Source organism: Elgaria multicarinata, chromosome 9, assembly GCF_023053635.1.
Source record: "Elgaria multicarinata webbii isolate HBS135686 ecotype San Diego chromosome 9, rElgMul1.1.pri, whole genome shotgun sequence".
NCBI lineage: Eukaryota > Metazoa > Chordata > Lepidosauria > Squamata > Anguidae > Elgaria > Elgaria multicarinata.
Window position 1 is genome coordinate 40,534,359 of NC_086179.1, and position 25,196 is coordinate 40,559,554.

Below are 25,196 nucleotides of genomic sequence, written 5' to 3' on the forward strand. Positions count from 1 at the left end.
TTCCATCAGGCTGCACACACAGAGAGAAGGGAAGCAGGACACTCCATCAACTCTGCTGAGACACCAGCAATTTTGGCTCCTCTCCATTAACTCTTTCTGTTCCAGCTGATCATTGTAAGGACTTTGTAAGAGCAAGCGCCCGAATTTGCTTCCCCCGCCCCTCCCTCCCAATCCCTTTCCCTTTTGTGTCTTTTATATTATAAGACAGAAGCAGGTATTTTTGTACTGAACTTTGTAAGCTTTTTTGGCTGAAGAGCAGTGTAAAAACATTCAAATAAAGAAATAAATATCTACCTGTGTATTAGACACAGAGATTTAATACATCTGTGGTGGAAGAAGAGAAGCAAATGCCAAAATATATGGTTTCGCCTATTGTCCAGTTAAGGTGGATCAGAACACTGATATTCACAGTCTGCTATTCTCAGTGGAGGCCGGTGGCTCCGTTTTCGGTGGGGCTATGAATCCATTCTGGGTTTTAGTCAGAATAACCGATAATTCTAAAGGAGCTATCTAAGGTGATTAATCCCACCCCCAAAATAGGTTCAGCACCTTCGGTGGTTCCTTTAGAGTTCTTCCTAAGACCCAGAATGGATTCACAGCCCCATTGAAATCAACCCCCCCACTGGCTGTCTTTAGAACTCCTCCATCACCACCACCATTTGAACTATGCTTCCACTGGCTCCAGATTCTTCCCATCCTCACTTTTCCTACTCAGGTCAATACATGATCTTGCTACTCCAACACTGTCTTGCCTCTCTAATAAACCACGAGCATCGTGGGCAAGAGCAGTGTCACGTCTACATTCTGTACAACAGGGGGGCAGTCAGACTTCAGGCTGGGAGATCAACTGTCTTTCTTTACTACAACCAGAGCCTGGTGGAAAAGACATGACTTCGAACTAAAGAATCCTGAGCCCAAGAATTTGTCTTGAGAAGAAAAACAAAACTGAACAGAAATTACTTCCACACACAAAATCCACTCCTAGTTACCTGAAGCTTTCTTCATTTCAGTACAGCGAAGGCTGGTGGCTCTGTTTGCTCTAGGTTTCAGTCAGAACCTTGGACAGCTCCTTTAGAGTTCGGGCTGGTTCTGACTGAAACCCAGAGCAGATTCATCACCCCACTGACATTGGAGCCACCAGCCTCCACTGTTTCAACAATATAGTTTACGCATGTGTGTCTGAGGGAGGGCTTATAATTTCATTGCCGTCATTGCTTTATATTTGGTGTCAGAAGTCCTTGCCAGTCTTTTTCACGTCACCCAAATATCTACCAGTAGATCTAGATCTACCTTCCGCCCACCTTGCCGTAAGCACCATGCAAAGCCTAAGCGCTCAATAAATGTTATGCTATAGAGCAGTGGTTCTCAACCTTCCTAATGCCGCGACCCTTTAATACAGTTCCTCATGTTGTGGTGACCCCCAACCATAAAATTATTTTCGTTGCTACTTCATAACTGTAATTTTGCTACTGTTATGAATCGTAATGTAAATATCTGATATGCAGGATGTATTTTCATTGTTACAAATTGAACATAATTAAAGCATAGTGATTAATCACAAAAACAATATGTGTTTTCTGATGGTCTTAGGCGACCCCTGTGAAAGGGTCGTTCGACCCCCAAAGGGGTCGCGACCCACAGGTTGAGAACCGCTGCTATAGAGGAAGGCAGGAGAAGAATCTATGGTTCTATGATTCTAAGCCCTGAAGCAGACAATATTGCTCAGAGGGAAGATGTCACCCTAAACCCAATCCCTAGAGGTTTGCATATGCCCCAAATGGTTAAAATTATATAAGTAAAATAAAGTGTCTGGGCCCATTTTTTACCACTTATCGAAGATCTGCATAGGCTTGGTCCTCTGCAGGTGCAAAGGACAGAACAAGTCGCTGTACTGTAAGGAACACGAGAGGCTCGCTCAGAAGCAAAGGACAAGACTGGCTTTATTTTCAAAGACACTGAAATCTTTACAGGCCAGGGCAGGCACTGTGTCTCCTGATACTGTTAAAAGGCAAGATTTCCAAATGCAGTTTGGGGCATGACACCCAAACAAGCTTAAATGAATCCACTCATAGGCAAAGATTTTTCCACTGAGTGCAGGTTGCGAGAGGAAAGAAAGATAACAGCCGTATACCTTTAGATGGGGACAACCTATCTGCCCTGGTAGTAAGGGGGTTGGGTTAGCAACCGTACGTCTTCCTAGCAAAGGCACTTCAAGGACTGATCCTGTGCAAGCAGAGAGATGGTTTGTCCCCGAGCAAATTCCTTGTGATTACGTTTCAATGGAGCAGCAGGAGAGACAGAGTCTGTCCAAAGGCCTGTATTAAAGGAATTTCTTGTGACAATCAATGAGCCAGCTGGGTTGTGTGGAGGAAGCGTGGCATGCAGGTGCAGGCGACTGGCACGCCCGGAATACAGCACGAGAGGCAGGAGGAAGCAAAGAGAAGGAAACGAGGCGGAGCTCATTCCGTCCAGTCCTTCTTAATGGCCAAGTTCCACTCCCAGGTGAGGTGGTCGTGCTTGTCATCATCGGTGAAGAAGGATTTGTTGCGGTAGTTTCCTCGAGCCATCATGCCCTTGGGTGCCTCCTCAAGAGGTGTCATGAATTCATATTCCTCTGGCCGCGGCCCATAGCTGCCCACCATGAAGGTCGCTTTGTCCACTAAAGGAGAGCAGCCCACAAGAAAAGGAAGAGTCACAGGGAGGTAGTCCGAGATAGGACAGGACAAAGACACAAACACAGACCCCTGGAGGAATACATGCAAGCAGTTCGGCCTCAGGGCTGGGCAATTCTGTCATGTCTGTTTCTGATCAGGTTGTCAGGTTTCCACACCTAAATTTGTCCCATCCCATTTCTGTATTGATACATTAATTCTTTTTTAATCCACTTAAAAACATGTATTTTTTGTGCACATTTTTCCAATTGTGTGCATTCCTCGTGCACATTTTTTGAAATGTATGCATTTCTTTCCCATAGGATAAAGCGATGTTGTACATACTCCCCCCTAACAGGCACATTTTTGTGCATACTTTTTAAATGGCCTTTTTTTTTTTAGTTCATTTATTTATTACATTTATATACCACCCCATAGCTGAAGCTCTCTGGGTGGTTTACAAAAGTTAAAAAACAATGAACATTAAAAACAGATATACAAAATTTAAAACCACCAAAAGTATAAAAAACAACAATATCCATTTAAAACAACTATTCTCGAGACAGTTAAAAACTCAGCATATGCTGTTAAAGGCCAGTTAAAGGCCTGGGAGAAGAGAAAAGTCTTGACCTGGCGCCGAAAAGATAACAATGTTAGCACCAGGCAAGCCTCGTCAGGGAGATCATTCCATAATTGGGGGGCCACCACTGAAAAGGCCCTCTCCCTTGTTGCCATCCGCCGAGCTTTCCTCGGAGTACGCACTCGGAGGAGAACCTTAGATGTTGAGCGCAGGTTCATGTCGGGAGAGGCGTTTCATCAGGTATGGTGGTCCCAAGCCATTTAAGCTATTGGAATGTGGATGTGACATTTGGGGAAATGCAGGTTTCAGTTTGCGACTGCGTGCTGGCTTGTGATTTGGCTCGGGGAGCGCTAATATTCAGTCTGTGGTGGCCGCAGTTTTGACCTCAAGCTATATCAGCCTGTGGTAAAGTGGTCATGTGTAGACTGCTGTCAGCCACACACAAAGTCAGCCCAGATAGTCTTTCAGTATGGCTTGCCGAGGCACAGAGTAAAGCCCAGATTATTCTGTAAATGTGCACCACACAGACTGATGCAGCTGGAGGTCAATATTGGCTGGCTGAAAACTGCTATATAAATAAATAAATAAATAAATAAATAAATAATAATAATAATAATAATGCAGCAGGCATAGGCTGATGGTCTGGTGTGAACAGGACTACAGCAAACCAAAGAGTGAGGAATTTGGCCCAACTGCAGAGAGAATAATGAAAAAACACCTGGCCATACAGATCAGATAGCAAATTGGCCCCCGGCCTGCATTAAAAACCTAGAAGCCAACAATGATTCATGGGATCTGTATACAGGAAGAGACAAGAAGTTATGTAAAGATCTTTGTAGCTTTCTTTGATTCCTCCAATTCTATGAGGTGTGCAAGATTAAATTTGGGGGGGGGGGGACTAGATATGCTGGAGCAGGAGAGAGGATAATAGGAGGGAGGGAAAGAGCTTTGCTGAAGAACAGGAAACACAGTCCCCTTACTCACCTTTTACCCCTGTCCGATAAGTGTGCTGCACATATTTCAAGCCAGAGACAATTTCCCTATTTACCTGTAAGAGAAAAGCATAGTTGGCTGAGGCAGTTCAACTCAAGTTTTGGCTGCCTTTCTTTCCTTGGCTAGAGAATTGTCTTCTATTCCTTGTTTCCCTCCTCAGCTCCTCCGTTTTCATGCCACCTCCCTCACCCTCCCTTTTTGGCTGTTGGAAATGCCATAGAGGTGGCTAAACCCAAACAGATCAAGGGGTTCAATTCAAGATGGCCTCCCTGTGACAGCTGTAATACGTACACCAGTGCATCAGCCAGGTTTTCCTAACCCACTCTCACCAGTGAGTGAAACTTCCAACTTCTCTATGTTAGAGGTTTACCGTGGGCCAGTGCAGAATTCAAGCTGATGTCAACAGCAGTTGATCTACAGTGCTTATATCAGGAGGCCCAGCCCAAGGCAAGTCGCTGCCTGAAGCAGGATTTGCCATGCCGCCGGTTCCCCCCACAGAACCTCTGGGATCTCTTGCAATACCTTGCCGGATGCACATGCACCACTTGATTCCTGAAGTCAGAATGGCCTTACAGGGAACACATGGGCCCACACTAGGGAAAGCCAGCAGGGTCAGGAGGTGTAACGTGAAGGTGCATGGCAGGACAGAGGGACACGTATGTGAGCAGGCAGCTGCTGCTTCTTATTCCTGCCAGCTGCCTGCACGGCCAGCCATGCAGGTGGCCAGCAGGACCAAGCAGCAGCAGACCCTTTGGAGGGGGAGACAGCAACACTCTTCTCATCCTCTTCTGCCTGCTGTGCCCACTTCCTACCACTTCAGACAGATGTTTCCCCTGCCCTACCTAGAGATGCCAGGGACTGAACTTGGGACCTTCTACATGCAAAGGACGTGCTCTTCCACTGAGCTGTGGCCCCTCTAAATAGCAAAGTTATCCTGGACCCAATCTACATGGAAATGGTTTCAGAAATGTTATATCCAGATTTTCATGAAATCAGCTTTGTTTCGTCAGCAGCACACAAAGCAAGAAAAACCACTTTCACAGGTCAAACAGAACTTGAAGCCGCCATACTGTGATATTGTGAATGGTTAAAACAGGCTACTGTGATATTGTGAATGGGTAAGGAAAGCTACTGCGATATCATGAATGGGTAAAACCAGACTGTACCATGGTGCAGGGAGGGGCATCTTTCCCAGCAAATGGAGTGGGGGCTTGGATGGCAGCAGGGGCTAAGCAACCACGGCAAGAAGGCAGCTGCCAAGTGGCAGTGGCTGAGATTGGTAGTCGGGAAGGGAGAGTCAGGGGCCGGGGACAAGCCAGGGAGATAATTAAGTTCCAGGGTGGCTCAGTCATCATTTATTGTTATAGTTAATGAACAGCATACAGGGCTGATCAAAATAAGAAATGTTGAGAGATCTTTTAGTGGCTAGAACGAGAGGCAAAGTGCCTGGCCAAAGGCCACTGTTCTCTATCATGTTAAGGTGGCAACTGCAGCAGCAATGGGAGGTGTTATAAGATGAGCAAGGAAAAGGTGGAAGACTTGGTACTACCCACTACAATTCAAGTCTGACTATCATGCTAATGCAACATTACACAATTGTGCAAATCCAGAACTGTGAATCAGCAGTATAGAAGCCCTGCTCCCGCTTGAGTTACTACCCTAGTACAACTCCATTCTGACTATCGTGCTTATGTGACCTTGCACAACTGCACCATTTCAAAACTGTGAAGTAGCAATCCTGTAGCTTCCCTTCCATACAGAATTGTCAGTCAAGCTCTAACCCACCCCTGCAGCACCAAAACAGAACTGAGAAATAGTGCAAAGTAAAAAATAAAGCCAGATAGCGCAACTGCTAAGTGGGAAAGGAAGCCTGTGTCCAAAGCGGCTACTGCCGGGGGGGGGGGGGGGAGGAATGAGGAGGGGGGGAAAGGGTGACCCAACCCTTTGACCAGGTCGCAGACTCGCCCCTAGGCATACCTAGTATGCAGGATTTAATTCGGGGGGCCAGGGCACATTGCAGCGCAAGCACACAGGAGAGGTGTTTAAGAGGAAAGGATGCACTAAAAGGGATTTGAGACTTTTTGAGAGGGAAGCTGTGCGGTTGCTGTGGGTCAGCCTTCCTCACCCTGGGGCGCTCCAGATGTATTGGACTACAACTCCCAGAATGCCCCAGCCAGCTCTGGCTGGGGCATTCTGAGAGATGCAGTCCAACACATCTGGAGCGCCCCAGGGTGAGGAAGGCTGCTGTGGGTGGTGACAACGGGATGTGTCACAAATGGCCCAGATGTGCTCTCAGTCTGCACTAAATCACTCATGTAAATTGGGTGCAGGATAGTCAAATAAAGGAATTTATGCTTTTGAAATTTCTATTTGGAATCTAGGAGGCCTTTTAATTATATATAATTATTAATTTTCTCCCGCTGGCAGAAAAGGGACACGTTACTTTGAGGGGATGTGGGGTAGGGGGATTAAATTAAAAAACAAACCCTAAGTTACAGACAAATAAATAAACAGCTCCACTAATGGGGTTTAAGAACCCCAGAGTGTATGAAAGACCTTTCAAACTGGTACAGCCAACTGCTATGACGCACACTAGTTAGACTGTGAGATACAAAACATGTGAACCAACAATGAGCAGATTTGCATTGGACCAAGCTTCATTAAAGCCATTCAGCAAGGACAGAATCCAGCACTGGACCACCATGGAAGATACCAATGGAAAAGTGACTCACTTTGAAGTGGATCTTGACATTGTATTCAGCTTCTTCCTTTAACACAAAAGTCTGTTTCTTGAGAGCTTCCAGGTCACCTGAAGCAAGGGGGGAAGTCTCAATTAGCCCCACAGTAGGTCAATGGAGTCCAGTGCATACAGGCGTACATGTAAACTCATCTATATTGCAAATATAGATCGATTTTATACCAGTTTAATTGGAATCGGTTTTGAGGAAGGGTGGCAGATAAATGTTTTAAATAAACAGAAATTATAATTCCCCCCCAAGCATGCTGGGAAAGATCTGAGACTTCTCGGTTTGAAGACGCATAACATTTTTCCCCACCCCGGCCTCTTCACTGAACTACTGCGGGGTTCAAAGTCACTATTAAACAATTGTAATAACTCTGTAGAGTAGATATGCCTTACATGCCTATGTCACAGACACTGCATACATTCAAATGAGCATGCAGATCTGAAAGTGCAAACGTTCCTGAGCCATAAATATTTGTGCATAGGGGCACATTTGTTTCATTCCAGCGAACACAGGAACAATGGGCACAACTGACTGGGAGGATTCTCTTGCACAGCCTCCACTGAAGTTACAAGGAGTTGCATAAAAGGACACCTGTGAGCACATGGGTTGAAGAGGAATGTAGGTGCGGCCGCGTACAAGCGTTACAATAAAGAAAACCAACTGTTTGTGGTCTTGCCTTCTCCAGAGATTTCAGCTGAAGCGGAAGCCTCTGAGCTCTGCTGCACCCTGACTTCCTCTTTCATCAGATAAAAACCCATATAAGGTGAAGCATGATTCTCCCTTGCTGGCTGCTGAATGCACAGGAGCAGCCGCTCGAGCCTGCAGAAAGGACTGTTGCTTCAGGGCTCTGCCAAAAAGGAAGAGGTGAGAGCAGCTTTCCCCCAGCCTGGTGTCCTCCAGATGTGTTGGAACTACAACTTCCATCATCCACACATCTGGAGGGCACCCATTTGGGAAAGTCTTGGGCAAGCACTACTCTGTGCACACGTCAACACTCTAAGTCATGGGGCTTTGGGAAAGGTGGCTGCAACCTGCTACCCATATGCATCATGGAATTTTAGAGCTGGAAGGAACCTTGAGGTCATCTAGTCCAACCCCCAGCTCACAGCATGATCTTCCATGCTAGATGCAACTACACCATCCCTGACAGATGGCCGCTTAGCCTCTGCTTAAAGAGCTCCAGCATTCTGTTGTCACATCAACCGGAAGGCACCATGTTGGGGAAGACTGCCCTAGGGACTTGTCTCAGTATTCACAAGGCCAACTTCAAACAGGAAACCGGGTCCAGGTAATCCTTTTTTAGCTGAAATCTTGTGCCTCCCTTTAGACAGCGAAAGGAAGAGAATGTCACCTACCGGTGAGGTCCATGGTGATCGGCCCGGGAGCAGTTTTGCATACCAGGGTGAGCCGAGTGACAGTCACATTGGGAACTGTAGGGTCTGTGGGGTCAGAAAGGAGAGGTGTTCAGTTTGTTAACCAAACATGGGGAAAATGTGCGGCAGCTCCCCCAGCTTCATTACTCAAAGATTCCTGTAGCATCAGCCTCACTGTAGGCAAGCACTTGCCTTCCAAGGTTCCCAGCCAATAAAAATCAACCTGCTACTCCCCAAAATACAGAATCTCAAGCAGTACCCATCAGTGACAAGCTGCTTCTCCAGCAAAAAGACAAAGCCAGCACAATCCTAAGCATGGTTGCTCAAAATAAAGCCCCTGAAGTTCAACAGGACTTAAGACCAATTTCTAGAATCAAGAGGGAAGTTATAATTTCTGGCCTGCTTCCCTTCAGGCTGCAAAGGGAGGGCCACATGATAAAATGCTCTCTTATTAAAGTCTTCCTGTGCACAGGACACTAGCAGGTCACGGAAAACCTAGCATGTCTCCCTGACATGCTAGTTTTCTACATGCAGGGAGAACATTTTTGTGGTGAAGAACTCCATCTCACCACCATTAACTCCTCCTGCCCCTGCTGTTGAAAATGTTATAGTAAAGGTTGGGCATTGCCACTTGACTCTGCTCATTGTGTGAACGGTACCTCCCTGCAGCTAGTAGATATGCTTGGCACTGAACCCTAGAGATCCTTCTGAGCACATAGCTGCCCCACCTCTCCTAACAAAGAACAATTCGGCGTTCACACTTGCAAGACAACTCTTCACTCTGCAGAAATGCTTCCAACTGCACATCCTGAAAGCCCCAACTAAGAGCAGTCAAAGCTGAAACCCGTGTGCCTAAGTGCTAACGTTCTTCATTATTAAGGATGTATGCTGCAGACCATTGTGCAGCTCAGCTCCCCGCAACCTGGTGTCCTCCAGACTACAACTCCCTGGCTGGAGGATGATGGGACTTGTAGTCCAACACATTTGCAGAGCACCAGGTTGGAGTAAGCTGATGTAGCTGCTATAACTGTAGCACTAGAAGCACACAGATGCCTTAGTTCAGTGGTTCCCAAAGTGGCCGGTACTTCCCCCTTAGGGGCGGTGGGATTGCATAGGGGGGCATTAAGAGGCAAAGGGGGGCAGTTACCTGAAAAAGTTTGGGAACCACTGCCTTAGTTGAACCTCCCAGACATCATGAAACAGGTGCTGTAGGAGTCCATCTACTGCTAGCAACCTGTCCGGCAGCTTCTCTCACTACTGCTAGGTGAGATCCTTTTAACTGCAGGACCCAGGCCCTTGCAAGTGCTCGGCATGTGCTCCAGCACTGGGCAATAGGGGGAGACGTGGATTCTGAAAACAGGATTCAGGTCTTCCAGAAAGCAACACAGGTAGAAGCTGTGCTGTTGTCATCCTGGTCAACTACGTCTGCCAACACGACTCCATCCCCTGCGTTTAGGATGGGAGTTCTGGATACTCATACTCACCACCTGAAACAAAGCAAGCCCTTCTACATCAGCCTTCCCTAATGGGGTGCTCTCCAGCTGTTTTGGACCACAACTCTCATGTTTCCAGACTACCGCCCCTGCTGGCTGGGGCAGATCAGATCTGTAGTCCAAAACATCGGGAGGCGCCACATGATGCAGGCCAATATTGGCTCCTTCCCTGCTCTTCTGCCTGTAGCCCGTCAAGGCCTTAAGCCATACCTGCCACCACGGGCGCATCCCCCAGCAGGGACTTCTTGTACTTTGCAAGGCTCTCGTCATCCTTGTCCAGCTCCTGCAGTTCCTGCAGCGTCTTCTGAGGCGGAGGCTTATAGTTCAGTTTGCTGTCTAGCTCATCTTCATCCTCTTCCACATGCACCTCTGGGTCTTTCTCAGTCATGGCTGCCTGCTGGCCTCACAAGAGGAAGTTGTCGAATAGCGTAACAATCGGACGCTGGTGGGGCTCGTAAGTCCTTAGCCGGGTGTCTGCTGTAAGTAGAACAGTTGTCTGGTCACACGTACAGCCATTAAAATATTTCCGCAACCACAAGTAATTATGTTTATCTGGAAGGTTCTATTGATGTGCAAGGGTTGGTTTGCAGTCATTTTGATATGAATGTGAAACAGCTGGTTTGTGCAGTGGTTGGTTCGGTTGGTCAGATGTGCAACAGCTGGTTTGTAGTCATTTTGATATGAATGTGCAATGGCTGGTTTGTGCAATGTGCAATATTTGGTTTGGTTGGTCAGAGTGCAATGCTTGGTTTGTCATTTTGAAATGAATGTGCAATGGCTGGTTTGTGCAATGGCTGGTTTGTGCAATGGTTAGCTTGGCTGGTCAGATGTGTAATGGTTGGTTTGTAGTCATTTGATATGAAGAGATGTAACAGCAGCCTGACTGCTGGTACCTTACTGCTGTGGGTGCTGTCAAACCAAAAAGAGCCCATCTTGCTCAGTAGCCATCTTCCCAGCAGTTCCCAGTCCCAGATGTGCTACAGAAGCAGTATAAAACAGCACATTATAACACTCAAGTCCCTGCCAATCTCTTCCAACTATAAGGCAGTTGAGGGTGCTTGCTCTACCCACCTCCATAGCCACTGATATTCCAGCCTCCTGTGAATGTATCTAATGCCAGAGTTAGCAAATATATATGCATTAATTTTTTTAAAAAAAAACACTTTCTTTCACCATTTCTACCCACGTTTTGTGCTTTTGGCAGCAAAAAAAAAAAAGCTAAAAAATACAACCATATGCCAGTGGTATGTATCTAGGCCAGCACCCTGAAACCCTGAGCCAATATTTTATGCACCATCACAGAGCTCCCCGCCACTTGAGGTTATTTATTTGATTTAGAGTACAATCCTATGGATTGCGCCCTTGTGAGATGAAAGCCTCCTATCTCAGAAGCTTCTGTGTATTCAATGCTCTTCTGTATCTATGCCCTGATTTTTTTCTCTAGACGGGCTTCTGAGCGTAGGGAGAGCATGCTGGCAGGGACAGGACAGGCCATAGGATTCCTTGTATCCTGGCCTTTCCTCTCCTCCACCCTACCCTTCCCGACCACCAGCCTTCCCCCTTTCCACTTTTGCAACCTTGGTAAGCAGCCGGAGTAGTCCTTCCCAAGGCAGCTGGGAGCAGTCAGGGGAGGGATCGGATACCAGATTTCCCCCTTCCAAAGTCAAAGCTGTGTCTACAGCCTCATAGTGGGGGGGGGGGGCTCCAATGAATCCAATGGTCCCTGGTGTGCCCTCTTATAACCCACCTTTCCACCAAGGAAATGGTACTCAGGACAGCTAACAATAATGGGAATCAATATTTAAAATAAAGTCTTAGTTAAACAATCAAAACAAATACATTAAAAACACAATGAAAAAACACAGCAATAAGAGAATAAAAACAGCACCGAACCCAACAGACTAGCTTACATGCCAAAGGTCTGCTTGAATTAGGACATCTTTGCCTGCTGGTGGAAGGACAGCGGAGAGGGAGCCAACCGAGTGTCCCTTGGCAAGTTCAAAAGCCTGGGAGCTGCCAACAAGAAGGCCCTCTCTTTGAGTCTTTGATGGTGGAGGTATGGAGAGAAGGGCCTCCCCGAAGATCTTAAAAACCAGGCGGACTCTTATGGGAGAAGGCAGTCTTTCAGGTAGCTTGCTCCCACGGTCCCAAGTCATATAAGGGCTTTATAGGTCATAACCAGCACTTTGAAGTGTTCCCGGAAACACACCGGTAGCTAGTGAGGCTCTTGTAACAAGGGAGTCGCATGCTGCCTGTCACCATATTGAGGCCCCCCTCCCCCTCCCCCATGATCTCCCATCCCCAGATGAAGCCATAGGCATCAGCAACAGCAGTGGCATAATCCAGCACTGTACGTCTTGGTTTACAGCTTCAACACAGTTCTGCTAGTGGAACCCAGAAATACTCAATGCTACTTGTGAAGCTAGACAGATTTCAGCCTTCTAAATCCAGGGATTTTCTTACTGGAAGCAGTAGCCACACCCGCATTGCACTACAAAGCAGCCACATCTGCCCACTATCAGATGCACCTGGCTGGTGGACATGATGAAAGCCATCTGTAGGGATTCGGTCAGCTACTGACAGCTCTGGGATCTTTTTTTCTTGAACTGGGGTCTAGGGCTAATCATTGCAACTGGATCCAAAAATGGTTTTATTTTGAGTGCATTGGCTGGAACCATTTCAGCAGGAAAATCTCTGCTCTGCACACATAGCCCCAGCATAATTTCAGTAACAAAATGCTTCTCATGGCTCCAGCACCGGCCAGCAAACCCCTTTCAAGCCATACTGAGACAGACAAGCACCCCCTTCGGGAAACACCCATTGCATGCAGCCCTGTTACTCCACGACACCTATTACAATCCACTCCAGCCTTGATCAATACCACTACAATCAAAATCAATCACAGATTCCATGCAGTAACTTATAGGGATTTATACCAGTTAAGGACAGGCTAGAGATGACATTTAGAAAGAAAGGCAAGGAAGGAAAATACCTGAATGGAGCTTACAACATAACATGAAAAAGGTAAAATAATGCCGACGAATCCAGCTGCAAATACCATGTAATTTCACGGCTGCACAACACTTAAAATAGCTGTTCTCTGTGCTGTGACCAGGTCCCCTTCCTGTGCAGGAAGGAAGCATGTGGCTTGTTCCTATGACAACCCATGCCCTGGCTGCAGACTCCTACGCGCAGCAGCCGTTAAGCACTGAAACTTCTCCAAAAAGGGGAGGAAGTAAGAAAGACTCAATTCAACACACAGCGTTCTCGACAGTGGCTTAAATGGGAGTCGCCTTTGCGACACCATGAAAAGAAGCCCGCTCTGGCAGTTTCATGTCAGGAAGCAGTGGAAGGAAAGACGAGAGAGCACAAGTAGGTAAGGTGGGCAGATGGAACACCTCCATGATGGGCAGGGCAGGAGGAAGGGAATCATAGAATAGCAGAGTTGGAAGGGGCCTACAAGGCCATCGAGTCCAACCCCCTGCTCAATGCAGGAATCCACCCGAAAGCATCCTTGACAGATGCTTGTCCAGCTGCCTCTTGAAGGCCTCTAGTGTGGGAGAGCCCACAACCTCCCTAGGTAACTGATTCCATTGTCGTACTGCTCTAACAGTATGGAGGTTTTTCCTGATGTCCAGCTGGAATCTGGCTTCCTTTAACTTGAGCCCGTTATTCCGTTTCCTGCACTCTGGGAGGATCGAGAAGAGATCCTGGGCCCCCTCTGTGTGACAACCTTTTAAGTATTTGAAGAGTGCTATCATGTCTCCCCTCAATCTTCTCTTCTCCAGGCTAAACATGCCCAGTTCTTTCAGTCTCTCTTCATAGGGCTTTGTTTCCAGACCCCTGATCATCCTGGTTGCCCTCCTCTGAACACGCTCCAGCTTGTCTGCATCCTTCTTGAATTGTGGAGCCCAGAACTAGACACAATACTCTAGATGAGGCCTAACCAGGGCCGAATAGAGAGGAACCAGTACCTCACGTCATTTGGAAGCTATACTTCTATTAATGCAGCCCAAAATAGCATTTGCCTTTCTTGCAGCCATATCGCACTGTTGGCTCATATTCAGCTTGTGATCTACAACAATTCCAAGATCCTTCTCATTTGTAGTATTGCTACTACAAGCAATACTACAAGAAGGGTGAGAGCATAGATGAACATAAGAGCACATTGGAGTAGAAGATCTTCAGCTGTCCAGACCATAAGATCTCACAGTGTTCAGATGCTCCAGAGAAAAACACACTCTATAATGCAAGAGCTTTATGGCCATAGATATGACATCAGTGCGACAACCAGTTTAGCAGCATAGCTCTACAGGCCATTTTGAAAGATTAGATGCACTATCCCCCCAAACCTTTCACCTTTGCATGGTGGAGGGAGAATCATAGAATGGTTGAGTTGGAAGGGGCCTACAAGGCCATCAGTCCAAACCCCTGCTCAATGCAGGAATCCACCTTAAAGCCTACCTGACAGATGGCTGTCCAGTTGCCCCTGGAATGCCTCTAGTGTGGGAGAGCCCATGGCCTCCCTAGATAATTGGTTCCACTGTCATGCTGCTCTAACAGTCAGGCAATTTTTGCTGATGTCTAGCCAGAATCTGGCTTCCTGTAGCTTGAGCCCATTAATAAAAGTAGCAGTCCTCATAAATGTTCTCACAGAATTCTCTCAAATCACATACCGGGGTGGGTGGGTGTTTTACTGTGTAGATGGTATCCCAGCCTTCCTTCAAAGAGCCCAGGGTGGCTACAGGGCTTTCCCATGCACACAAGCACACACACACACTACCATCACAACAAGCCTATAAGATAGGTTAAGCTGAAAGGCCACCCAGTGAGTTGTGTGGCCAAGTGGAGATTTGAACCTGGGTTCCTTGGTCCTGGTCTAATAACTATGATCTTAAAGCAGGCACAACTGCACACAATAATTTGGTTGTACAATACATGCATATTGAATACATGCATTTGAAGTTCAAACTCCATGCATCCTCCCAGGTTGCATAAAAAATTCCAGAGAGATTGTAGTTTCCAAGCACTAATATTTTGTTACAGGAAAAATTAGATTCTCCCCACCACCATCAAGCTGGTGTTTCCATTGCTGTTCCAAATAGAGCATGCAAGATGGTTGGGTGAGCGTCACAGGTCCCTACTAAATATTGACTATGTAATATCATTCATGATAAGCAGCACAACTTCTCCGCAGTTTCAGTCCTGATAAAGCACTATTTTTATTCTTTGAAATGCTGGTTTGTCGTATATCCCTACAAAAGAAAATGTGGAAAACAACAGTAACAGCCCTCCAATACCAGTGGCATTCTGGGTATTGGCTAGTGCTAGTGTGGAGCATCACCACATCATGTGCAAGTCCAACATGGTGACCACCACAGCTTATACACAAAGTCACAAAGATGTTGTTTCAAATGGCCAGGTAACCACAGTGGGTGGACTAGCCCTGTTTGTCCATTTCATTCTGCACTGTAAAAAGAGCCATGCCAATTTCACTTCCCAACTTCTGATGGTAGGAACACTACAAAACTGGTTGGGAAGAGTAATGGCTGGAACTAGTCTTGCAATGTCATCTCTTTGTGGCTCAATCATCCCCCAGTCTAGCATAAATAAGTCCTTTAAGGCAGAATACAAACAAGCCAAGATGCCCTCACCTCCTCCCATGCTAAATCTCATGCCTACCTGCGGCCCGACTTCTTTTCTTGTTGCCAAGAGAGGTACCACTCCAAAACAGCACGGCTACCACTCCAAAACACTTTCATAGCAATGCTGCTTTCTATGAATCTACATTTTTATTTATGTAGAGTTATGCTAATGCAACCTTTAAATCTCCTTTACTCCTCTCAGATGGCTAATAGAAACTGGAACATGGTTACATTTATTCTCTATCCTCTTTTGTTCCCTGGTCTAAAGAAGCAAGTGGAGCAGTTCCTTTCATGAAGTTACATCGTGCCAGTGTGTAAATGAATATGAAAAAAATGCAAGGGAGCGAGCAGATCAGCTTGCAAAATATATTAACTGGTGGGTCTTCTACAAACACACGCTTCACTGGTGCTCCGTTTTCATCTCCCAAACAGAGAGCAAAATGAAGTTAATTCCACTGCTGGTCAACACATACAGAAAGAGCCAATGGGTTTTAGATGGTGGCAGGATTCCAAAAAAGTTTCTTGCTGAAGGCACTACAAAGACATATGTCCAAAGTAGAGAAATGGTCAGCTCACAACCATGTGCAAATCTCAGACATGCCATCCACATAGCCCATTTGGAGGGAAGGGGAGAGGCACTAAGGTTCCTCCAACTCTCTGTATGCTATTATGTTGCTGCTAAAATGGAATGGATCTAACCTAAGCACCTGCTCTGCTTCTTCCCTTTCACCAAATGAGGAAAGGAGAAAAGGCTTAGCTCCCATCCCATGCTGTGTCCAACAATATGGGAACTCAGTATATACACACCCCTTCATGCTCCCCCACAAAAAGGGCGGAAAGCCTACACCAACCCTCCCTAACCTCATGCCCTCCAGATGTGCTGGATTGCAACATTGGTTGTGCTGGCTGGGAATGATGGGAGTTGCAGTCCAACACATCTGGAGGGCACCACATTGAGAACAGCTGGTATTAACTATGGTTTTAAAATGTATAACCTGAGATAAAAGCATCACTCCTAAAACCAGACATTTTAATCAGAGGAAAACAAAGGTGCCTTAAATACTTAGCCACCAGTTAACGAGATGTACGGCAAGGAAAGCAAGAGAGGAAAGGAAGTGATAAGAGGAGTTCAGAAGCCTCATTCATACAAATGAGCTGCCGCAAGGTGGACAACTGAAATCCAAACCATGCAAAGGCTGCTCCAAGCAGACCATCTGTGCACGTATAGTAACCACTCCCCTCACAGATTCACACATTCCAACACAGCCTCACAAGACTCCAAAATAAGTTGTACTTCAGAGGAGGTAGCAGATGCTTGATGTGATGAATACCTTGCCACTTGGAGCAGACATCAAGAGGTTTGGATGTCAAGAGGCAGCTGCTTTATGCAAACTGAACCTTAGATAGAGGTATTTGCATATAACTGCTTTAGTAAAATGCCCAAAGTTAAGGAGAACTTCTAACAAATACAGAATCAGCATCTACAGAAAAACAAACAAAAAAGAGGCACACAAAAGTCTAAAGGTAGGGAAAATTACTGTGCAGGGAATACAACTACTACTGCCAGCGTCAATGTGATCTACTGCCTAAGCTTAGAAGACAACTGAACGGCCCATATTTAAATGATATATACTCACATATTGTGCTACCACATGTCCCAGTAAAAATCATCTCTCCCCAGTTTAGAAAAAAGTTTAGATCCAACAGCACAGAAGCAAAGGGCGGGGGGCAGAGACAGAAAGATTGCACAGGAGAAACATCATCTACATGAGCTAGATAGGAGGAAAGACTTAAATGCAGAGGCAGAGGAATGCAAAAGGAGAGAGAATGAGGTACAAAGGAAAAGCGAGAATACAAAGAAGACACATGGGCACTCACTCCATAAGCGCTTACGAGATGGACTGCTTTTACGAGACGGATTGCTTCTCTGTGCCGACCCAGTAAAGCAATTGATCACAGTCCTGTCTGATTCATGCACGCTAACAATTGCGGCGCCTCTTGCTTGCTCCTTCAACCACCACCACCACCCCATCCCATTTTTCAAGAGGAGTAAATACAGGATTGTTAGAAAGGAGATGGGGACCACAACCGCTTATAAAAATGGAGAGGGCTTATGTCCACTCTCCCCAGAGCTATTGTTGCCATCTGTTATCACCACTCCCAGAGAAAGCCATCTATATATCCTATTATTCCCAGTTGGGACCTGGAAAAAGTGCATCTGATGAAGTGGGTTAAAGTCCATGAAAGCTTATGCCAGAAAGATTTGTTAAGGTTTAAGGTGCCACAAGATGCTTTGTTATTTTAACTTGAAAGTGGACTCTTCCACCCATGACCTCACCCATATTCCTGTACTTCTCCTTCGCCATTAGCTCCAGAGTTTGGTCCCAGAGACAGTGTATCTGACTACTGACCCTGCCTAAACCAAAGTCCACCCACAAGTTCCTTCGAAATTGTTTTACCTGGTCCTGTGCTTAATTGGGACAGGGAGTACAGGGTTAAGGTTCCTCTGACAAAAATATCCCCAGCTAATTCACACGCATTTCTGAGATGGAGAAATTGCCAGAAGATACCTTTCTCCAGTTTGTGTATGATGAAGTTGAGGCCATTTAATACTACTTCATGTGGCTAAACTGCCATATCCTAGAAAGCACTAATTCACTAACTAGCTGCTGTTACTAATAATAAATAGATTCCTTATTTACTTATTAGCTCCTTCAAGAGTTTATGGAATTAGGCGCTTCCTTTCCAAACTCCCATAGACACTGGCTTGGTTGCTGGCATGGGAGAGGGTAAGAAGTTGTGCAACCCTGCTATAGACTAATCATGGGGGTCACAGCTTGAACCCCTTATTCAGTCATGAACTTGGTCCTAATAAAGGTATTGCCTAACTGTGGGTGTTTCACTCTTATTGTTTCAGTTCCCTGACTGCATAGCTGCTAACTATATTCCTTTCCCAAGAAGCCACAGGGCTGACTTCGGGGGAAAAAGATGAACAATCACATTTATCAATCTCATTTTCTGGTCAAGTTCAACTGGAAACAATAACAAGATTGAACTGATTGCATTTCTTGCATCTTCGACTTCCTGTATGTTCGCCCAACATTTTACTAGGCAATCAGTAGAATTGGCAAGCATGCTCTTGTGTAAAAAAATAATATTGATCTATCTCAGAAGCCTGAAGTACAAAAACAACAATGTAAAGATTGGAAAGGACTTTTAAAGTGCTGCATACAAGGCTCTTAATAGTATGGCACAGAGCCTCTATGAATCAGGTTCTTCACAGACCAGGGGGCGGGGGTAATATGGCCAGAACAAAAGGTACTAGATGTGTTCAATATACCATGGTTTATTTTGATAGGAATGAGTCTAGCCTCCCACCGGCTTTGCATGCTCCCATCACCACCCTCTTCTCCTCTGGCCCAGCCACAAGGAGGAGATTGGAAGCTTTCGCCTTTGTTTTTGATTAATTACAATGTACTGACTTGTCGGAATACTGGCTAATCTTAAATACAGTTTATTGAAACAAGTCACTTCCATAAACTACAGTGTGACGTTGGCTTCTGTCAAACAAAATATCATTGAAATTAACCACAGGTTCAGACAACCCAACAACTGGGTTTAGATTAACTGCAGCAGTTAATCTAAACGAGAAGTGAATGCTTCCACACTCCTCCTTGTGACTGCACCAGGGAGGAGAGAGTAAGGCCCAGCACGCAAATCTGTGTGGGGAGGGGTGGTTTAGGGTTGCTGCTCTCATGATAAACCAAGATTTATTGCGAATGATGTCCAAACGCAGCCGGAGAGGCAAGACTGCATGTTCTCCATAACTATGAGGGCTCAACACTTTTTAAAAGCTACTCTCACTCTCCTAATAAAAGCCAAGACTACATTTACTGTGCTGCTCCAGATTTGCCTTAACCAGAAATTATGATACTAAGACAAATTGTTCCTTCCCAAAAAGGGTTGACACAGCAAATGGCCACCCTCAGCTAACATCATTTCGTGCTACACCAATGGCTAACCAGGATCTGAAGAGCCTTTCTTGTGGGAGGGGAAAATAAATTGAGCAGCATAGGGCAGATTCCACAGGTCAGTTGCATTATGCCTCTAGAGATTAACAGGAGCATTTGGGCTGCAAAATAGTGTTTTAAAATTAGGACATTACAAGTATCAGAAATATCAATACAGGATGTATGTGTGCTTGCACACCATGAAGCGTAGAAAGGCTATGCAGATGTGATCCACAAAGTATATTGCCTGCCTATTAGTTTTCTAACCAAAAACATGTGTGTGCGTGTTTAAAAAGCAAAAAAATATATCTCTTCCCCCTCCCCACCCATCCTTTCACTCTTTGTATCCACTGCCCATCTCCTGTAGCTCTTCTTTGTTCACACCCTGGTTTTAAAATTGTTTCCATAGTAGCATAGTGCTTCAGTGTTCCCAAAGAAGAAACAAAGCATTAGAATGCCTGAACCATTGCTATAAAGAAAGCACACGCTTTAAGAAGAAAAGGCTTAAGCAATCACAACTGGTGGCGATTTCCCAAGGCAGAGGAGGAAGAAATCATCCTCCCTTTTAAGTCAGCTCACCATAGATTAAAAGAGAAGCACCACTGTGGCACAGCAAAAAGGTATAAAGAAAATTCTCATTTTTCTCTTTATGGTATAATTAGGTATTCTGTGAACAAAGAAGTAGGTCCCAGCTGTGTGCTTTTACCCCCTATTTCACTTGTCTGTTTTAAGAATCCACAAAGCAATGGCTGTATTTATCCTCAAAGCATGCCATCTGAAATAAGGAAGTACAATTTCCCCTATTTTACAGTTGCAGTAGGCATAAACACTATAGTTGCTTCACTCTGTAACAACTCCCATCTTCTACTACACTCACCGTTGCGAACACACGGATTGCAATCTCCCGTTCACCCAGAACCACATGCTAAATAGGATTGCCAAGTAGTGCCTTTAACTGCTGCATAAAATGCTTTCATTCAAGAGGTAACGCCTTTGCTTGCATGCAGATACAGTGATTGGGAAGCTTCACCTGCTGGACTTCTGCCTGTTGTTAAAAGCACAGTAGCCATGCCAAGAAAAATGTAGCAACCATAGCACTGAAAAGTGGGAATATTACCCCTTTTACTTCTTTCATCACCCTGATTGTAACTAGGAAGGATAGGTGAAAGTAGTAAGAGGTAAAAAAAACTTGAGCATGCAGTCTATTCACATAACCCTGTTGCCTCAATAGTCTTCAGTCCCCTATTATCCAGGCACACACAGCCTTTTTTTAAATTAGTTGTAGGTTACAAATCCATAAGGTAAGTATAGGTAAGGTAGCATAGAGTAATCCTATACAAATTAACTTTAGAGGTAGATGGAGTACAAGGTGTCTTTAACTTCTAACCTGTGGGCCTTTACAATTGTCCCAGTCTCAAAAAAAATTGACAGGGAGGAGGGTTGCATGTTTCTGATCAGCAGCACTTTCCTAGTTTAAAATTTGAGGCATGGTGTCACCATCCAGCAAGCAAATGAAGCTCCTTTCCATTTCAGGGGTGTGGGGTTTCTGTGCCTCGGGCAGTAGAATCTCCATATTGCAGATGGAGCTTCTGCGACCCAAGAAAAATTATAGCTACAGGAAGAAATGGAGGAGAAGCTATGTGGAAAGTAGAGTTGCAATGGGGACAGGATAGGCCAAAATAAAATATCTGAGACTGGCTAAGACAGGGCTATCGAATCTCAGGCAACACCACCTTCCCCGCATCACCAGGTGGTTTCTACATTTTTCCCCAAGTGCCAATTGTTCAACGGCTTTCCAGATTTGCCTTGTTTTCTCCTGTTTTAAAAGGCTGAGATGGTTCTCCTAGGGTTAGTTACTACCAGTAAGAGCTTAAGCTAAAATATGCAGGCATTTTTGGGACTACCCCCCTTTTTTCCTTGCCCCCCCCCAAATCAAATGCACTCCCCAGGAGCTTCCCTGAAATGGAATTCGGCCCTCAGGTTGAAAGAGGTTCAACACCCCGGGCTAAGGGTTTTGTGGCTGGGGCAATTAAGCCCTAGCCAGCCTACTAGGAGTGCGAATTTGGGAGCATTCTGGAGCTGAGCCTTTCGTGGGTGGAATGCACATACTCCCTATTGGGAACATAAGAAGCTGCCTTATACCAAGTCAGGCCATTGGTCCATCTAGGGAACTATTATCAACACTGATTGGAAGCCGCATTCCAGGCAGGAGTTTTTCCAGCCCTACCTGGGAATCAAAATTAGAACCTTCTACGTTAAAGCAGGTACTCTACCACTGAGCCACAGCCCCTCCCAGGTTTGGGGTACACCCTTGATTTGATCATTTGCTAAGGGTTGCACAGCCTTTGAAATCTTGAGAAACTACTGAAGGGTGATCTTACATAAGAGTAATTTCTTGTTCAAGCAGCAGTACTTTCCAATTCATTTTTGGGCCATAATAATAATAATAATAATAATAATAATAATAATAATAATAATATATTTGTTACCCGCCTCTCTCTCTGGATTGAAACACAAATGCAACATCATACAACTAATTAAAACATTTAAAACCAATACATCACTATTGGTGTATATTAAAGTGCTGGTCACCTATAAAGCCCAAAACAAGCTTTGGGACCCAGTCCTTTGAAGGAGCACCTACCACAGCCATCCCAAGACATGTTGTTGCCTAAGATGAAGGACAAGATGGCACCCTGTGTCCTCAGTTCCATGGGCAGAAGCTGACTGGGCATCCATAGAATCTTACTTCAACACTAGCAACAGGACATCCTCCACTGCATCTGAGGGCAGCACACTAGCTTAGGGGTGCAAGCCAAGCTGTGTGGCACACATACTTCTATCTCCAGTTCCTTGTCACTTCTCCCTTTCCCCCGTCTGCCACCTGAGGCAGCCACCACCCTCTGCCTAACGGTAGGGCTAGCCTGGCCACCTTTCTCCCATATAATCCTGCCCACACATTGCATTCATCAACAGACGCCTTATTCTACAGAGCCTTTTCAGCAGAGGCACTCCCTGGGAAGTGTGATTGGACATTTCCTTAATGGCCTCTTGGCACGCTGAAACATTTTTCTTTAGCCTGTAACCTCGGGTGCATTTTAAACTCCCGGATGTGAAGTCTGTTATTGGTTCTACGTTTAGCTTTCTATTTCTTACTTTTTTTAATTGGTTACTGTATTTTGCATTTTATTGGGCTGTGTGTGTGTTTAAATATTTAAATAAATAAGATATAGGCTTGTTTTCCAGTCTGTCTATCCAGATGGTGGCTTTCCAAATTCTTTATTCAATGTTGCGTAGCATGAAGCACACTTCCCCAACCATACACCCTCCAGAGGTGTTGGAACTACAACTCCCATAATCCCCAGCAAGATAGGGGATTGTGGGGGTTGTAGTCCAACACCTCTGAGGGGGGCACCAGGCTGAGGAAGGCTGGCATGTAACAAGGACTATGGGAAAACTCCTGGGAAAGCACCAAACCCTACACGTTTGTCCGGCATTAGTTCCTGTGAACTGGCATGTATTGGCAGCTCCCTTGATTCAGGGGCCAAAATCCAGTCCCACATCCCTCAAAAGAGACACCCTTATTCTGTGTAGCCAACACCCAGCAAGTTTCACGGAGGAAGCCCATGGCACCATGTCTCTTGGCGATTTGGACTTGATCGCCTTTAAATAATCAGCAACCCCTATCTAAAAATAAAGGAATGCACCCAGAGAGGCCTCTGGAGTTGATGGGAATGATAGACAAGCTTCAGCACAGGAAGTGGAGTGGAATTTTCCACTGAGAAAGGCAAAAAAATGCGCACGCAGGACTCCAAGGGCAGAGTGTTCACCCGGGCTCTCCTCCGTCCAGCTTCTTGGGGGCCCAAACTCGAAGGAATTCTACTTCTTCCCCCTCCCGCCCCCCACCATCACCACCCCGCGCCGCCGCCGCCGCCGCCGCCGCCGCGCAAACCTCTCCTCGCTCTCCACAAGGTGACCCACCCTGGCTGCATTGCAGCGCCGCCGCCCCCTGTCCTCCCCTCCTCAGCCGCAGGCACTAATTCTGCTTCCCCCTTCTGCCGTGTGGCCATGCTGCTTATTGTCTCTGCAGCAACCTTGGGGCACTTTCCTTTTGTCATCTTCCTGAGCGGCCTGATTCGCCCTTCCCCGGCTAGGAGCAGATGGGGAGCTCGGCAGAGCGGTTGGCAAGCGAGGCGGCGGCGGTGTCCCCTCCCCGCCTTCGTTCTCCTTCCCCGCCGCTGCCGCCCCCTCGCCCAAACCCGCGGGGGATGTGCATTTACTCACTCCCTGGCTGGCGGCTGTGTCCGGGGTCCCTCTCTCCTCTCTGCTTTGAGCTTTGGCAGTTAAAAGCAGGAAGGAAGTTGGTGAAAAAATAATTATAAAAAAAAAAAATCCGACTTGAAGAGGAAGCCTCCTTGGGCTGCGGTGTTGCTGCTTTTCCTGCCGTGCACACTTTATCTGGAGCCTCTCCCTTCTGGATTACTCACCCACCCCCAAAAAACCCATCTTTGCCCACAAACGAGAGATATGTGCGAATTCCTTGAGTGTCATACTTACTTATGGACATCAGTGATTTATGCATTATTTCCTCACCTGCCTGTGATGCCTTTGGCATACCCATCGGTCTGGTCTTGGTTTCTCTGTAAACATTCTTATTTGGATGTGTCTTACAGTGATAGGCTTTTTCACTGATATTCTTGGCTATGATTTTCCTGAGTTCAGCAGAGTGTTCCTGAGGTATGCTGCTTCTAGGGAGGGAGTGATCTCAAGCCACAAAAAACAGGTTCTTCCTTTTCCACTCTCCATGAAAGAGGAGTGCTTAAAGTGTCATTATTTACACATTGTCTACATTCCTACGTTAACTATTGTAACACACTTAAATCAAGAGCATTAATTACGTGGTGAGGGGTGAGAAAGTATATTCACTTGACCTTCACACTCTAGGGACTTTTTGCGAATTCTAGACAATTTTACTGCTTCCTGTTTTGCATTTCATCAAGGAGGCTTGCCTTCTGCTTCCTGCCCCAGAAGTGCTGACAATGCAAATCAATTGTAGTTTTTTTTTCATGATGAAGAAAGGCTGACTTTGGTATCATAGGAGAAGAGAAGAATGTAATTATTGGAAGGGATCCAGAGAAACACATCCTAACTATAGAGACTGGGCACTTTAAGTGCTATTCATTTCCATGGGAGAGATGCTCACACATGCTTAACGCCACCAGTGGGACTTGACTGTAATATTCTTTTAAAAAAGCATTTAAAGAAACTTCCTAGGGAAGTGATGTGCCTGTCTTCTTTGGAACAGAATCAGGAACCTGTGAGGGTTGTTGTGCAGTCCTTTGATTCCAGGGGGTTTCGTTTGCATGTAAACATGCAGGGAATAGCCATTTCAGCTAAAGAGTTTGTCTCCATTCACTTCCTTAGTCAGCGCTACAATGCCCACCTTTAAGGAAGTTTCCTTAAAGCAGTCATTCTTCCATGCTGTGAACAACTCCATTAAGCAATCCTTGAGGGCAGCCTTTCCCAACCTGGTGTAATAGCAGATGTAGAAGAGAGCCATTTCAGCAGGTCTCATTTGTCATGCAAGTGACACCTCTTCTGTACAACTATTAAAGGTGCAGGAGCCCAGCTGCCCGATAATGCTGAGAGACTTTGTGGCTTAATTTGAAGTGCGTTTTAAATCACTGAACAGCCCCAAAGTATA

General features: G+C 45.8%; 1 protein-coding gene across 2 annotated transcripts; it reads right to left on the reverse strand.

Moving 5' to 3' along the window:
* Positions 1–1,922: 1,922 nt before the first annotated feature.
* On the reverse strand, positions 1,923–23,927 carry ARHGDIB (Rho GDP dissociation inhibitor beta). Of its 2 annotated transcripts, none has more exons than XM_063133668.1 (6): positions 23,777–23,927; positions 10,048–10,314; positions 8,327–8,410; positions 6,957–7,033; positions 4,216–4,279; positions 1,923–2,659 (listed from the first exon to the last, which is right to left on the reverse strand). In XM_063133668.1, the coding sequence occupies exons 2-6, from the start codon at positions 10,223–10,225 to the stop codon at positions 2,460–2,462; spliced, it is 603 nt and encodes a 200-aa protein (XP_062989738.1). In that variant the 5' UTR covers positions 10,226–10,314; positions 23,777–23,927; the 3' UTR covers positions 1,923–2,459. The 2 variants fall into 2 exon arrangements, with proteins under 2 accessions (XP_062989738.1, XP_062989737.1); XM_063133667.1 differs by lacking the exon at positions 23,777–23,927 and adding an exon at positions 12,830–12,962.
* Between the last annotated feature and the right edge of the window lie 1,269 nt (positions 23,928–25,196).

What these genes read in the sequence shown, in the direction of transcription:
- ARHGDIB (XM_063133668.1), bottom strand. Translation starts at nt 10,225, where the DNA reads ATGACTGAGAAAGACCCAGAGGTGCATGTGGAAGAGGATGAAGATGAG. An exon ending in GGATGCGCCCGTGGTGGCAG is followed by an intron (nt 8,411 to 10,047) that starts GTATGGCTTAAG and finishes CTGACCCCACAG; the next exon opens with ACCCTACAGTTCCCAATGTG. An exon ending in TTATCGGACAGGGGTAAAAG is followed by an intron (nt 2,660 to 4,215) that starts GTGAGTAAGGGG and finishes GCTCTCCTTTAG; the next exon opens with TGGACAAAGCGACCTTCATG.